The sequence below is a fragment of the Halichoeres trimaculatus genome, unplaced genomic scaffold (genome assembly GCF_033239565.1).
Source record: "Halichoeres trimaculatus isolate MK-OKI-2021-1 unplaced genomic scaffold, fHalTri1.1 fHalTri1_scaffold_22, whole genome shotgun sequence".
NCBI lineage: Eukaryota > Metazoa > Chordata > Actinopteri > Labriformes > Labridae > Halichoeres > Halichoeres trimaculatus.
Window position 1 is genome coordinate 460,849 of NW_027437200.1, and position 14,970 is coordinate 475,818.

A 14,970-nucleotide genomic window follows, 5' to 3' on the forward strand; every position below is an offset into this window, starting at 1 on the left:
ATTTCCAGTATTTCTTTTTTTTTTCAGTTTCAGGGTGTGATTTTCAATGCCAAATTTTATTTAAATACAAAACATTTAAGTCATCATTGTGGCTCCATAGAAACATGCCTTCAGTATTTGGATGGATCAGTTTATAAAAAAATTCTGAACCCTTTGGTTTCCTTTGCTTGGTTTTGGGCGTGTATGCTTTGCCAACTTAGTGACTTTGTTGCTACATTTAGTGACTTTTCACACCCCTCTGGTGAGATTTTTTTAAAGGCGGTTAAAGCATGTTTTGATCTCCTTAATCTATCCCTATCCAAAACACAGGTAGACAGTCCTTCTTACAGCAGATGAAATCACGCGAGTGTGTGTCTCATTATGGTCACTCATGCCTGTCCACAGCCCAGATAAAGGAGGCAGGTTGATATTTTGACTCAGAAAAGCAAAAATCCAAAGAAGAAAGTTCATTTGTCGTTCCACACATATTTATGATGTGTTTTACCTGCTTTCTGTTTCCCCCATCTCTCCTACAGAGTCCATGAAAAATGGATTATTATTCAAATTAAACAGCAGCGTCATTTAGTGGCTCCAGTGACTTCTGGGACAGCCAATGGTGGCTTTCCTTACTGAGGAGCTGGCATGTTCAAACTAGCAACGTCTCCTCCAGCTTTGATGATGTTTGAAATGGGAAACAGCCTCATTCTTTCAGGTTTTTCATGACTATACATGACAGAATTGATTAAAAGTAACCCGTTTAAAGTGAATTATTAGGGTAAATGTTAATCTGGGGTGTTTAAAACAACAACAATATATACCAAACTAAACTGAAAACCTTGACCTCAAAACCGTGATAAGAGCATCTGTGGTTTTTGTGAACCATTCCGTCTCTACTTCAGTTTGAACTAACATCTACTCACTAGTGTCTCGGCAGTCAGGGGCAGTTTAGGGGTTAAGCATCCAACCTCCAGCCTCCTATTTGAGAGACATCTCTACCACTGAGCCACAATACAATCCACCTGGGGTCACAGTGAGGACAGAGTTAGTTTAGGCTGATTAAAAATGTCACACTTATTTTTTTAACGAGAGGTTTTTAAGTGTTGTTTGATTTATTTTATCTCTGCCCCCTTATTCTTTCTTATACCTTCTTCTGAAACGGTGCAACTTTCAGACAGATTTAATCTGATTTGGGGTATATATTCAGTTTTATCACCAGTTGAGATTTATAGTGTTGGATATTCAAAAGAAGTGGATCTTATAACGCAAAAAAAAAAAAAATTCTGGATCTGGACCCTGTTACACAACCACACAGCTTTTCTTCTCCCAAACCATCAGATACTCACTCAAATCAAGGACCCAAAAACATAAATGACCTCATTTTTATGCAGTACTCCACCTCAGCCAATGACAGTCTGCTCTCCTGACACATGATCCAATCAGGACTCATCTTCAGAGCTGACTAATCAGGGCACAATCTGCTGGAGTCCACTTCCTCCAGGAGTCCAGAGGAGGGTACTTCAGTTTGAGTTGTGACGCTGGCTGTGGATACTGCGGAGGGTGTTTGGCCTCAGATATGAGACATGAACTGGGAGTTTTGGACCAAGGGGCTGGACCAGGAGGTTCTGGTTGAAGATGGTGAGTTGGTTGAAAGCTGTAGAAGATCTGCTGATACTGCACCTGTACAGTATGTGTGTGTGGCCTAAAATAAGCTCAGATCAGATCAAATGGGTCAAGTCTGATTCCACTTGTCCTGGAGTTTCATTATTAAGACTGTTTACAGCCCATTAGGCTCTGGGTCATGAGCGTCACATACAACACAAGCACTGTTATTGGGGGTGTGTGTTTCCTGCTTCATGCATTTTTGAGGTCAGAAAGACTGCTGGGTGTATGACCGTTTAGCTGAGGACACGCTCACACACTGTCCTGTCTTCAGATTTAAGTGTTCTTTAAGTACCCAGAGTTTAACTCTCAGCGCAGTTTGAGTCATAGATGATAGCAGGAAGACAAGTGTCTGCTGCTCTCATGACTGAAGTGCAAAGTCTGATCTCAGCTGTGTTTTAATGGAGCAAATCTACTTTAGAAGACTTTTATGACAGCAGGGCCTTAGGAAAGGGACAAAATGTTCTGAATTCAATCAGACAAAGATCAGTTTGAGGATCTGAACGGGCTGAGAAAGTATACTGTCAGAGATATTTAAAGTGAAGGTGGAGTTAACTTTATTTACAAAGCCAGATTAGCTGATGGGAGGTCATAGCGTGTCGTCCAAATTAAAGAACTATTTACAAATGGATCATTGAAGTGTAAATATAAACAGAAATGGATGTTAATTTTAATATGAAACCATGCATTCAGAAAGTGTTTGATCAGTTTTTCTTTGCTGAAGACCCCTGAGGAGACTAGACCAGGATCACCATGCTGTTAATTTTATTCTCCATATAGCGCCAGATCACAGCAGAAGTAATTTAGTAATTAATTTGGTAATTTAGAACCTTTTTTAATTTTCTTAATTTTTTTCTCTCTCATTAATCAGGTGTATACCTTGCCAGCTAGGTTGTCAGACCGATGAACAAGGCTAAATGTATATGTTCTCCACCTGAGCTCTACAGTCTCAAAAGTTGAGAAAAGTCTAAGAATCACTTCAGAGACCAGACCGAGATTTTGTGCAGCCATTTTATCTGGAGGTAAATGTGAGAAGCTGGAGAAAAAGCCATGGTCTCATATAGCTTTCACACAAATCTCACATTTGTCTAGGAAAAATAAATGAAATCTTTTTGAGATCTCATTTCTAAAAAAAATTTTTCTGTGGGTTGCGGTGTGCAGGATGTGATCAATACAACACATTTTTTTTGGTTACATCGTTCTTCACACAAACCTGTTTCTTCTTGAGGTGTCTGCAGAGGAACCAAGCGTGCATGTGGAAAAGGACAAAGTGCACTGCATAAACTTGGACGTCTTCTCCCAGCATAACTTTTCATATGTTGTGTAAGCTCTGGTGATAAACTTGTTTTTTTCTCCTCACATTAGTGAAGCACTACTTAAATCTCAAGCTGCTCAAAACAAACTCTACATAAAAATATAAAAATGATGATCATGGGCACAGTATGCAGATCATATTTTAAACAAGCTATCAGGAAGTGTGTGCACTTTCAATTTGCTTCTGAAGCACTCTGACTTCCCAGTTTCCTCCACTTTACCAAGAAAACAGTCTGAAATGTTAAAAAAATCTCATACTTAAATAATTTCTCTCATGAAAGTGAGAGATTGACTTCCACCTGGAATATTCTTGGAGTTAAATGAGGTGAGAACCTGTCTGGCCTGACTGATCAGATATTTAAATGCTCTTTTTGTTATGAAAGACATTGACTACTCCCAGTGTGTCATGCAAGAAATGTGGGCGGCGTGGGTGTAGTCAATGTTTAAATTTGTATTTTTTAATGCACCGCTGTCCATGCATCTCTTCCTTTTATGCAGACTGTAAAGCAGAACATTTGTGTTTTATTGTCCATTTTAACTTGAATGCAGACACTTTTGTTCAGTACCAGAATGTCTCCAGTCTTTGCTCTATTGTTTTCTGCTCAGATCAAAAGCAGCTTCACTTCCTGTTTCCCCTGTCTGGAGCTTGTTGATTGGTCTATCGATGCCACTTTCTCAGAGCTTCGTGTCTTATTAATTTCAGCATTGTTAGGTTATCTGTCCTACACCAGAGGCTCACAATGCACATTATTTTGCAGCCCTTTGTTTGAAATGAAATGAAATTAAAAATGAAATTAAAAATACTTTATTTATCCCAAAGGGAAATTCAGGATCGTAGTACTTCAGATTGTGTTCAATAATAATAATAACAATAATAATAACAATAATAACAATAATAACAATAATAATAACAATAATAACAATAATAATAACATTAAATAATTCTGGACTTTGTTCGTGAGGCTGATGGCGGCTGGCAGGAATGATCTTCTGTATCTCTCAGTCTTACATTGGACCTGAAGAAGCCTCTCACTGAACACACTCTTCTGTCTCATCACTGTGTTGTGGAGAGGGTGTGAATAGTCCTCCATTGTCTTCATCAGCTTGTGCACTATTCTTTTTTGGACAATCAGCTCCAGCGATTTCAGAGTTACTCCAAGCACAGAAGCAGCTTTCTTGATCAGTTTGTTGATTCTCTTCAAGTCTCTGGTTCTGATGCTGCTGCCTCAGCAGATCGCTGCAAAGCTGATTGCACTTTCAACAGCAGACTTATAGAAGATGTGCAACATTTTGGTACAGACGTTGAAAGATCTCAGCTTCCTTAAGACACAGAGTCTGCTCAGGCCTTTCTTGTAGATGTACTCAGAGTTGCATTTCCAATCAAGTCCATGTCCAGATGAACTCCAAGGTACTTGTATTCCTCCACCACCTCCACCTCCTCTCCCAGGATGGAAACACATCTATGTGTATTCTTGTTCCTCTTGAAGTCAACAATCATCTCTTTTGTTTTGTTGGTATTCAAGATGAGATGATTGTTACCGCACCCTTTTACAAACTGACCAACCAGTTCTCTGTACTCTGCTTCCTGTCCATCACTGATTCACCCGATAACTGCGGTGTCATCAGAGTATTTCTGCAGATGACATGACTCAGAGGTGTACTGGAAGTCTGAGGTGTACAACATGAAGAGGAATGGTGAAAGTACCGTTCCTTGTGGTGTTCCAGTGCTGCTGACCACCTTCTCAGACACACAACTACTCAGTCTCACAAACTGTGGTCTGTTTGTGAGGTAGTTATAAATCCAGGTGGCTATGGAGGTATCCACCTGGAATCCATGGAGCTTCTCACAAAGCAGAGCTGGCTGAATCGTATTAAAGGCACTTGAGAAGTCAAAGAACATGACCCTCAAAGTGCTGCCTGACTGGTCCAGATGAGAGTGGGCTCTCTGAAGCAGGTAGATGATGGCATCTTCAAGCCCATTACAATATGCAAACTGTAATGGGTCTTGAAAGGTGTTGACCTGCTTGTTGAGGTGAGCCAGTAGGAGTCTCTCCAGGACTTTCATGATGTGAGATGTCAGGGCAACTGGTCTGTAGTCATTTGGTTCAGCAGGTTGTGGTTTTTTTGGCACTGGCAGGATGGCAGGATGTTTTCCACAGCACGGGAATCCTTTTCTGACTCAGGCTGGTGTTGAACAGGTGCTGAAGAATGGGACATAACTGTTACAGCAGGTCTTTAGAACTCTGGGACTGACACCATCTGGACCTGCTGCCTTGTTCTGGTTTAGTTTCTCCATTTTTTTCTTGACTTGATTACAGGAGACAGACAAAGTGGAGGAGGAGGCAGTGGAGGTTTCAGGAAGTCCTGATTTGGATGGAGATGAGACTTTATCCATGTCCAAGACTGAGCTGCAGGGTGACAGAGTGGGGCAGTGACATGAAAGCTGTGGGTTCAGGGAGGGTGTGTGGCCTGTTGGGTTTGAGGCAGGAGGTGAGCTGAACCTACTGAAGAACATGTTCAGTTCATTAGCTTTGTCCAGACCTCCGTCAAGTTGATCCCCCTTTATCTTAGAGCCAGTGATCTTCTTCATTCCTGACCACACATCCCTCACGTTGTTTTGCTGAAGCTGACTTTCCAACCTTTTCCTGTAGTCCTCCTTGCACTTCTTTGTTTGTGTTTTCAGTTCTTTTTGTGTTGACTTCAATAACTCCCTGTCTCCATCCCTTGAAGGCTTTCATTTGATGTTCAGCAGCTTTTTCAGGTCACAGGTGATCCAGGGTTTGTTATTAAGGAAGCACCTCACTGTTCTTGTTGGAATGATGCTGTCCACACAGAAGTTTATGTAATCTGTCACACACTCAGTCAAGGTGTTGATGTCATCTCCATGCGGTTCACAGAGGACACTCCAGTCTGTAGCCTCGAAGCACCCTCTCAGAGCATCTTCAGCTTCATTAGACCAGGTTTTAATAGTCTTTCTGATGATTGGTTGTTGCTGAACGATGGGCTTGTAGGAGGAGGTGAGAAGAACCAGATTATGGTCAGATCTTCCTAAAGGTGGCAGGGCAGAGGTGCTGTATTCATTTTTAATATTTACATAGAATAAGTCCAATATTTTGTTTTCTCTGGTGGAGCAGCTGACTAACTGGTGGAATGTTGGTAGAGTTGCAGAGAGGGAGATGTTGTTAAAATCTCCAGAGATCGCCACAAAAGCGTTTGGATGTTGTGTTTGAAGACTGGCAATTACAGAGTTAATAACATCACAGGCTGCGTCTGGGGCGGTGCCAGGTATTATATAAACCGCTACCAGAATAACACGTGAACTCTCTGGGTAGATAATATGGGCGAAAACTCACAGCTAGCAGTTCATTGTTTCTTGTGCAGATCTTCTCTTTAACAGTGACATGTCCAGGATGACACCAACGCTGGTTAACCAGCACTGCAATTCCACCTCCCTTTAGCTTTCCGCTGAGTTGTTTGTTGCGGTCTGCACGGACCGTCATGAAGCCATGTACAGACGCATTACAGTCTGGGATGTGTTCATGTAACCTCGTCTCAGTGAAGCACATAATACTGCGTTCTCTGTATTCTTTCTGAGACCTGGTTAGCACCCGGAGCTTGACAATTTTGTTAGCTAGCAATCTTAGGTTACCCATCACAACATTTGGAAGAAACGGTTTAAATCTCCACCGTTTTTCTCTCTGCCTCACTCCTGCCCTGCATCCTCTTGTCTTTCTTTTCAACTCCACTGGGATTTGAGGTGATATTTCACTGATGATCTTGAGTTTGGAGAGCATTATCAGTTGATCTCGGTGGTAAACAAGTCTCGTTGCCATGGAGATTCAGCATAACAAGTCTTGAAAAAGCCAAAAAATATCTAGAAAATCTCCCATGCAGCACAGCTTCTGAACCAGCATCAGAAATTCTCTTGGGCATGCAAAAGTGACAGCTAATGTATTAAAAAAAGACAGATTTATTACAAAAAATCACAAAAGGTAAGACAGAGCTACTACAATTTGCAGCCACCTGGTGGCGCATTCCAGAATCATTAGTCAGAATCATTCGTTTCATCCAGTAGCAATAGAATCAGCAGTAATTGTAGATTTGCTGCTGGGGGCACTCTCAAGGATGTTGTTGGTGCGTGCAATAGTCAGCATGATGAAGCTGCTGCATCTAAATCTTGATGTTTTGTTAAGTACTTGTGAAGTTACATGTAAATTTATGAAAAAATTTAAAAGTTTGTGTAGAAAATGGATCCATTTCCACCAAGTTTTGCACCAATCTAGGATCAGTGTCCAATTAGAAAGGGCTTCAAAGAAATAAACACGAGCTTTGAACATCCAGACTTAAAAATAAATACAACTTCATGACAAATAACAGAAGAACACACAACAAAATGTATGTTAATATTGGCTTCTCTCTGTCTCTCTCAGGAGTTTATGAAGACAAGTATGCCACCCGTGCAGCAGGCATGAATGGCACCATCCCCCCCACCAAACTAGTGGACCTGCTGGAGGACCCGCTGCCCGGCCTCGGCACATACGAGGACTTCAACACCATCGACTGGGTCCGCGAGAAGAGCAAAGACAGAGACAGGCACAGAGAGGTGTGTATGTGTATGCATGCGAGCATGGAGTGTGTTTAAAGATAAAACAGAGGAGCTGAAAGTCAAACTCTGTCTTTATTCAGATCACCAATAAGAGCAGACAGTCGACTGTGGCTCTACTGCACAGCGTCAGTGATGCCTTCTCTGGGTGGCTGCTCATGCTGCTGGTGGGACTCATGTCAGGTAGGAAATAAAAACATACAGCTCTTACAAACTCAAAGAATACAACCCCAGTTGTTAAATCTGCATGTGTTTGTCGTGGCCTCATCCTGGTGCTCCATCCAGGTGCTCTGGCGGGCGGCATCGACATTGCAGCCCACTGGCTGACAGACATGAAGGACGGCGTTTGTCTCATCGGCTTCTGGTTTAACCATGAGCACTGCTGCTGGACGTCCAACGAGACCACATTCCAGGAGAGAGACCGATGTCCTCAGTGGCAGAGCTGGGGCGAGCTCATCACAGGGACTTCAGATGTAAGATGGTGTAGAAACATCCTTAAGACCAGGAGAATCTTATATATTACCACCTTAAATCCACGAAACTTCACATGAAGCTAAAAGATTTTCATTACAAGACTTTGAATCTGTGGATACAGTATGAAGGAAAAGGAAAAGATTTGTGCCATGGCTCCATCTAGTGGTTGTGAGGTGTCATGACAAAAGAAAACACCAGAATTTGTGTTTTTATGTGTGTATCTGCAGGGTGCATTCGCCTACATCATGAACTACATGATGTACATCTTCTGGGCCTTGCTTTTCTCTTTCCTGGCGGTTACGCTGGTCAGAGCCTTTGCCCCGTACGCATGCGGCTCAGGAATACCAGAGGTAAAATCTGTGAGCATCTTTAATAGAATGTTCCATTTTATTTTTATGTCCTGGATTAAAAGACACAAACCTTCCTGCAAGAGTAAATCACTTGAAGATGTTTGGACTTACTCATTCAGTTCCAATCTCTCCCTTTGTTTACAACCTCTAAACTTTTTCTAGATCAGTCAATCTCATCAGCTTAAAAAGGACCAGACCTCAGAGCCAGACTCCTCTTCCTCTCTCTCTCTCTCCTAACCTCACTGTCTACTCTCTCCTTATCTGTTTGTTTCTGAAGATGTGAGGACCTGCAGATTTGCTATCACTTAGGAAAGACAAGTGGAAAACCTCACTTGGCACTAACATGTACCAACGATTCACCTCTCTCACACATACAGGACAGACAGTAACACAAACACAGCTTGTCCCTGCACACACAAACCTCGTCCTTCTGAAAAAAAAGAGTCTCTAGTTCTAGAGAAGTCAGAGTCGCTCTCATCTCTGGGAGGTCAGATGGCATCAACATGCCCACACACTCCAGTTTAATGGCTTATTACCTCCGCCAGGAGGTTATGTTTTTTGGGAGAGTCTGTCTGTCTGTTTGTTTGAACAACATAACTCAAAAAGTTACAAACAGATCTTGATAAATTTCTAGAAAATGCTCAAAATGAGATAAGGAAGAAGTGATTAAATTTCGGAGTGGATCCAGATCACCGTCTGGATCAAGGATTTTTCCAAAGGATTCTTTATCATTGTGAGATAGGGACGTTTTCACCACATGTGTATATAACTCCACAATAATTGGTCGGAGTCCTGAATATGAAATATTTACTAGGTCATCATAATTTTCGACACTGTCAGGTAACAAATTATTGTACAAACCTGCAACTAACACTAAATGGTAGCAGACAGTCTGCTGAAAGGGAGTGTAACATTAAAGTAGGACTAAAGTATTGCGTGACTTTCACAATATGCTTGACGGGAGTCTGCGTTCCCTGAGTGCTTTTCTAGTTTAGAAGAAAAACACCACTCTCTCTCCTTCTCTCTCCATCTTTACCCTAAATGTTTGCACTCCTCCTTTCCTTCAGTTACACACTCACACATGACATAAACAAACTCATTATCAGAAACATCCCCTCACAATGACTATCTCCTGTGTGTGTCCGTCAGATCAAAACCATCCTGAGTGGCTTCATCATCAGAGGATACCTGGGGAAGTGGACCCTCATCATTAAGACCATCACGCTGGTTTTAGCTGTTTCCTCTGGGCTCAGTTTGGGGAAAGAGGGCCCCCTGGTGCACGTGGCGTGCTGCTGCGCCAACATACTGTGTCATCTGTTCACCAAGTATCGGAAGAATGAGGCCAAGAGGAGGGAGGTGAGCTGGGAGGAGGTTTAGGCTGGGATCAAGAATTTAAAAGCAGGTGATAATCTGTTATGTAGTTAGAAGGAAATAATCAATTCATCAATTAATCAGCAGTAAAAAAAATAAGAAAAATAATCTGAATGCGTTGTTTAGATTAGATCAGATTAGATTTATTGTACCCAAGGGGAAATTTATTTTCACAGCACTGCACGATTTCAACAACAACAAAGACAGCAACAAGCTACAGCACAAAACACATAAACATTCAGCATGGCCTATCATTCAGAGTGGCAATGGTTGTGGGGATGAGGCTCTTCCCAAGGCAAGCCTTTTTGCACCTTATTGTCCTGTAACTTCGCCCTGAAGGCAGTGGAGTGAGGTACTGGTTGAGTGGGTGTGTAATGTCCTGTTCTATTGTGGTTGCGATGCAGTTGCGTTGAGGTGGATGGTCTTGCTGTTAAGTGCAGACAGACTGGGTGTGGGAAGACCGATAATTGTGGCAGTGGTGTTGGTGATGCGAGTGAGTGTGGCCCGGTTTGAAAAAAAACAGGAGGAGCAGTATGTGAGGATGGGTTGGATGATGGTCTGGTAGAGTCGCAGGAAGAGATGTGGGTAAACATAAAGTTCTTTTAGAGTGAGGGATTGTTTTGGTATAATCTTTGTTTCCATGAAGCATCGTAAAAACTCTCCACAATAAACATCTGAACATGTGCTTTCTTATTTGCAAAACAGACCTCACAAAGTTTGATGTTTTGGGGATCTGCACCATAGATAAAAAGCTGAAAATTAAAAAAAATGTTCAAAACAAAAGTTTAACGGACAAAAGGATTATTAAAAAAAAGAAAAAGAAATCTGTTTTTCTTACATTTTCCCAATCCTTTGTTTTACTTTTTGTTTACATTATCATTTAAGTATTTTGCCTTTGTTTGAAGAATGTATTTAAAAAAATACAAACAAATATATAAATTTAATATAATAATAAATATAACAATTTAAATATTTTTAATTGATTTTTTAAAAATCCTAAATACTTAATTTTTTAAAGATTAAAAAATTAAAATGATTATATTGATAATATAAAAAATGAAAAAAAAAACAGATAAACATTCATGTTTTTCAAGCAAACCTAAATATCAATATTTAGAATATAAAAATGTAACTACTCAATCAAAATAATTTAATTTTTTCAAAATGAATAATTTGAAATTTTATGTGAATGTTTATAATAATCTCAAAATGTAAAAAAAAACAAATAAACATATTTTTAAGATAAAATTCAAATTGAAAAAAGTTAAAAAAAGAAAAATACTGAAAAAACTTCCAATAACATTTATTTAAATATCTATAAATTAAAATAATGTCCTACTTAATGTTTTAAGAATCAGAATCAGAATCAGAATACTTTATTGATCTTGAAGGGGAAATTTAATTTCAGTTACATCCCTTTCAAGACATATAAGAAAACAAACGTGGGGGACACAGAAATGGGATGACCCAGGAGCAGACGGCTACCCAGCGCCCCTTTGCAATAGATATGAAGAAAAACAACACTGGGAGATGAGAGGGGGTAAAAAGGTCAATTCTAGACTATTCCCAACAGGGGGCGCGGTTTGAGCTCAAGAAAAAAACACCTGCTAAGATGTTTTTTTCTTGAGCTCAAACTACGCTTATATGCTGCTGTCAGCACATGATAACAACAGATAAATACTCGAGACTAGCACAAGTGTCGCTGCGCGCACGCAGCCCTCTCAGGCGCTCACGCATTGCCCTCTGCAGCTGAACTGTGACAGAGCCAACGAAGGTGTTAAGTCCAAGGTTGTGTGTGTGCCATGTGAGTTCATGTTTGTGTATGTGTAAGCCCATGGACTACATCCCCTCCAGACTCAACAATGTTTCTGCCGTCTGATGGTGTTCCATATTTGCAGATTTTTTTCACTCTTTAAAAACGGTTCAGATGTCACCTTTTTTCTGGACTTATCAAGTGAACGTGTCTCATATTACGTCTAATGATACATTTTTCTAAAATTAAGACTCAGACATTTGATTAGATTCCAGTTCTTGAGATGAAACTAAAGTGTACTGGTGTACAATAAATGAAATTAAGTCCATGTAAGATCAGTGGGAATGAACACAGACATAAACTCCACCAATCATAGATTTTTTTAGGCTGTGAGAGGAGACCTGGGTTAGATGATCTTAGAGGCCTGGAGGCCAAACAGGTTTGAAATGTATGAAGTGTTAACACCATTAGAGACCTGATCCTGAGTGTTTGTCTTATGAGCTCTGACAGCTGGTTGGAAAACACCAGCTCAGGTCTTAAAGCAGAAGTTAAAATGGACTGTGTGTCATCTAGATGTCTTTAATGTAGTGATGGTTGATATCTTAAAGGGCATATTGTAGGTTAAAGACAACTGTTAAGAAATTGATAGGGAAATAACTAAAAAACAATATCCTGAAAGAAATTCCTAAATCAAAAAACTCCAGGGTCTCCAGGAGACGTTTTAGAAAGGGTTTTTGTACTTCTGTGTTAAAAACCGGCATCTGAACGTGACATCACAAAAGGGAGTCCCTCTGCCTCTGCCTCTGTTTAACATGAATAAACATGGATCAGACTGTCACTCCTGTCAATGAAGAGGAAGAAAATCTGTATTCTATCCATATGATGGTCCTCAGGGTTATAAATATGAGCCTGTTAGGAAAGATGGAGAGCAGGAACAGGGCAGGGGTAGGAGGAATAACCACCGTAGGAGAGCAGAGGAGTTGTGGTGTGAGGAGAACCAGAGGAGAACAAAGCAGGGGTCCCGGTGAGTGAGCGCTGTTAGCTAGTGATATGTCGCCTAATGCTGTGTTCACATCAACATATTTAAAGTTTGAAATCAGATACACTGATTTAAAATAAGTAGTATGTGTAAGAGCTGATCATAGAGCAACACACCTTTAGCCATCATGATAAAGTCCATAGAGAGAAAGACAGAGAGGTCTATCAGAGTCTATCCACTGATCTAGAGTCAGAAAACTTGCGTTTTAATTGGGTTGAATCTCGGGCTAAATCTCTGACAAATCCTTGTTTACGTCTGTCACCAGTAGCCGGGCTAGAAGCTGCTGCTGCTCCCGGTGAAGCTGCAGTTTTCTGGGGGGACAGCAGGCGCTTCAGTCTCACCCAGACCTGGCTCTAGTATCCCATCCTGAACTCCATCCATAGACTTTATAAAATACGCTCCATCATATCAACTTTCCTGGCGAAAAATGGGCAACATGGACGACTGTGTTTTTTGTGACCGTTGCTGAAATAAAGTCCCGTCTTGTCAGCTGCATGAAACTAATCCAAGTACAGAAGCTAACTCACCGAGTCTGAAAAAGTGAAGAAGTGCTAAGCTAATATTTTTCCATCCATCCATTAATTACTTACTTATTCTACTGCCAATATCAGACCATGTTACGTGTTAATTTACCCAAAAAATTAACCTGCAATATGCCCTTTAAGAGGACATATTGCAGCTCGTGAATGATAAACCTGAAATCTACAGTTGTATTCTATCTGTTGAAACCTGCCGACTGAAGGCAGATGTTTGTCTGCTCCTGTGTAGGTCTTATCAGCAGCAGCAGCAGTGGGTGTGTCTGTGGCCTTCGGCGCTCCTATCGGAGGAGTCCTGTTCAGTCTGGAGGAGGTAAGCAGGATTATATATGAGGGTTTCTCCTGAACATCAGAGGAGATCTCATCAATCTACCAGAATGAGGAGGATTTCCTGCCGCTCTCTAAACACAAACAGAACCTCAACAACCAGAAACTTAATCCTTAAGAGATCCTCTTGTTTCATTTGTCTGAAAATTCTGAGATCTGCCCAGCGCTGGCTCCAAAGCAAGACATAATAAACCTGTTTGGATTAGATCAACGCCAGAGAATCCTCCACTAAAACAACGAAAAGTTAAATACTTTAAAGAAAAAACTGTGTTATAAAGAGCCCCCTGTCCTTTCTCTCCTCTGTCCTTCAGGTGAGTTACTACTTCCCTCTGAAGACTCTGTGGCGTTCCTTCTTTGCTGCCCTGGTCGCTGCCTTCACTCTTCGCTCCATCAACCCGTTCGGGAATAGCCGCCTGGTTCTCTTCTACGTGGAGTTCCACGCCCCCTGGCACCTGGTGGAGCTGGCCCCCTTCGTCCTACTTGGGATATTTGGCGGCCTTTGGGGGGCGCTGTTCATCAGGGCTAACATCGCTTGGTGCAGGAGACGTAAGTGTGCTGCAGACATTCCTGATGTGTGATTGAACCCTATGTTGATGCCTGTCTGTGTCTGTAAAGGTAAAACCACACGGCTGGGGCACTACCCTGTTATTGAGGTGCTTGTGGTCGCTGCTCTGACCGCCGTCGTTGCCTATCCGAACAGCTACACCAGAATGAGTGGAGCCGAGCTCATCTCAGAGCTCTTCAATGACTGCTCACTACTGGACTCGTCTCAGCTCTGTGGATACAAACAGGTCAGCTGGTGTCTGTGTTTGTGTGTCAGCGTTGGATTTCTGAAGCGTGACGATCCGATCTCACTGCTTTAACTCCTTTAAATCTTTTCAGATTTTTTCTCAGACCCTTTTCCTTTCTTTAATCCTTTTTTATTGCCTTGTCTTCCCTCTCTGCCCCCCCCCTGTTTGTCTCCTTGTCTGTACTCCTTCCTTCCAGCCGACCAACACGTCAGAAACAGGTGTTGGGAACAGCCTGGCTGACCGGCCGGCAGGAGAGGGTCTGTACACGGCTCTATGGCAGCTTTCCCTGGCTTTAGTCTTCAAGATGATGATTACCGTGATTACATTTGGCATGAAGGTTGGTGCTCACACAAACAAAATGGCTTCATATCTTATCACCTCTCTTCTTCTCACTCGTCTTAACTGCCACCTGTCCAGGCACAGTCACAGCAGCGTGACTCCCACCATTTGGCTCAGGGGCAAAAAGATGGCAGGGTGTTTGACAGGTTAAGTGGGACAGCTCATTCCCCAAGCTGGAAATGCATATGGACATTGTTCAGTAATCATCAGGAGGAACACGGTGTGTACATCACACTCCGGCATCTAATTAGTAAAGAAGGAAGTTCTTATTCTTCAAAGATGATGAGATCGCAGCAGAGGGGTAACAGTTTCCAGAAAAATATTTAAAAGGTTTGAAAAAGTTGCTTTTGTACTTCAAAAAACAATTCACATTTCACTTTGAGAAGCTTTTAAGCTATTGTAGAAGTTATAGAGGGGTATTTAGCTTTTTTTAGT

General features: G+C 41.5%; 1 protein-coding gene across 1 annotated transcript in view; it reads left to right on the forward strand.

The window, feature by feature from the left end:
• The window catches only part of clcn5b (chloride channel, voltage-sensitive 5b), a 61,645-nt gene that overhangs the window by 26,755 nt on the left and 19,920 nt on the right, over positions 1 to 14,970 (forward strand). Inside the window, exons 3-11 of the mRNA XM_074662178.1 lie at positions 7,383 to 7,555; positions 7,639 to 7,738; positions 7,841 to 8,028; positions 8,257 to 8,379; positions 9,529 to 9,735; positions 13,311 to 13,391; positions 13,717 to 13,951; positions 14,021 to 14,196; positions 14,393 to 14,533. Coding sequence (XP_074518279.1) covers positions 7,383 to 7,555; positions 7,639 to 7,738; positions 7,841 to 8,028; positions 8,257 to 8,379; positions 9,529 to 9,735; positions 13,311 to 13,391; positions 13,717 to 13,951; positions 14,021 to 14,196; positions 14,393 to 14,533 — 1,424 coding nt within the window. The remainder of the gene's footprint in view (positions 1 to 7,382; positions 7,556 to 7,638; positions 7,739 to 7,840; positions 8,029 to 8,256; positions 8,380 to 9,528; positions 9,736 to 13,310; positions 13,392 to 13,716; positions 13,952 to 14,020; positions 14,197 to 14,392; positions 14,534 to 14,970) is intronic.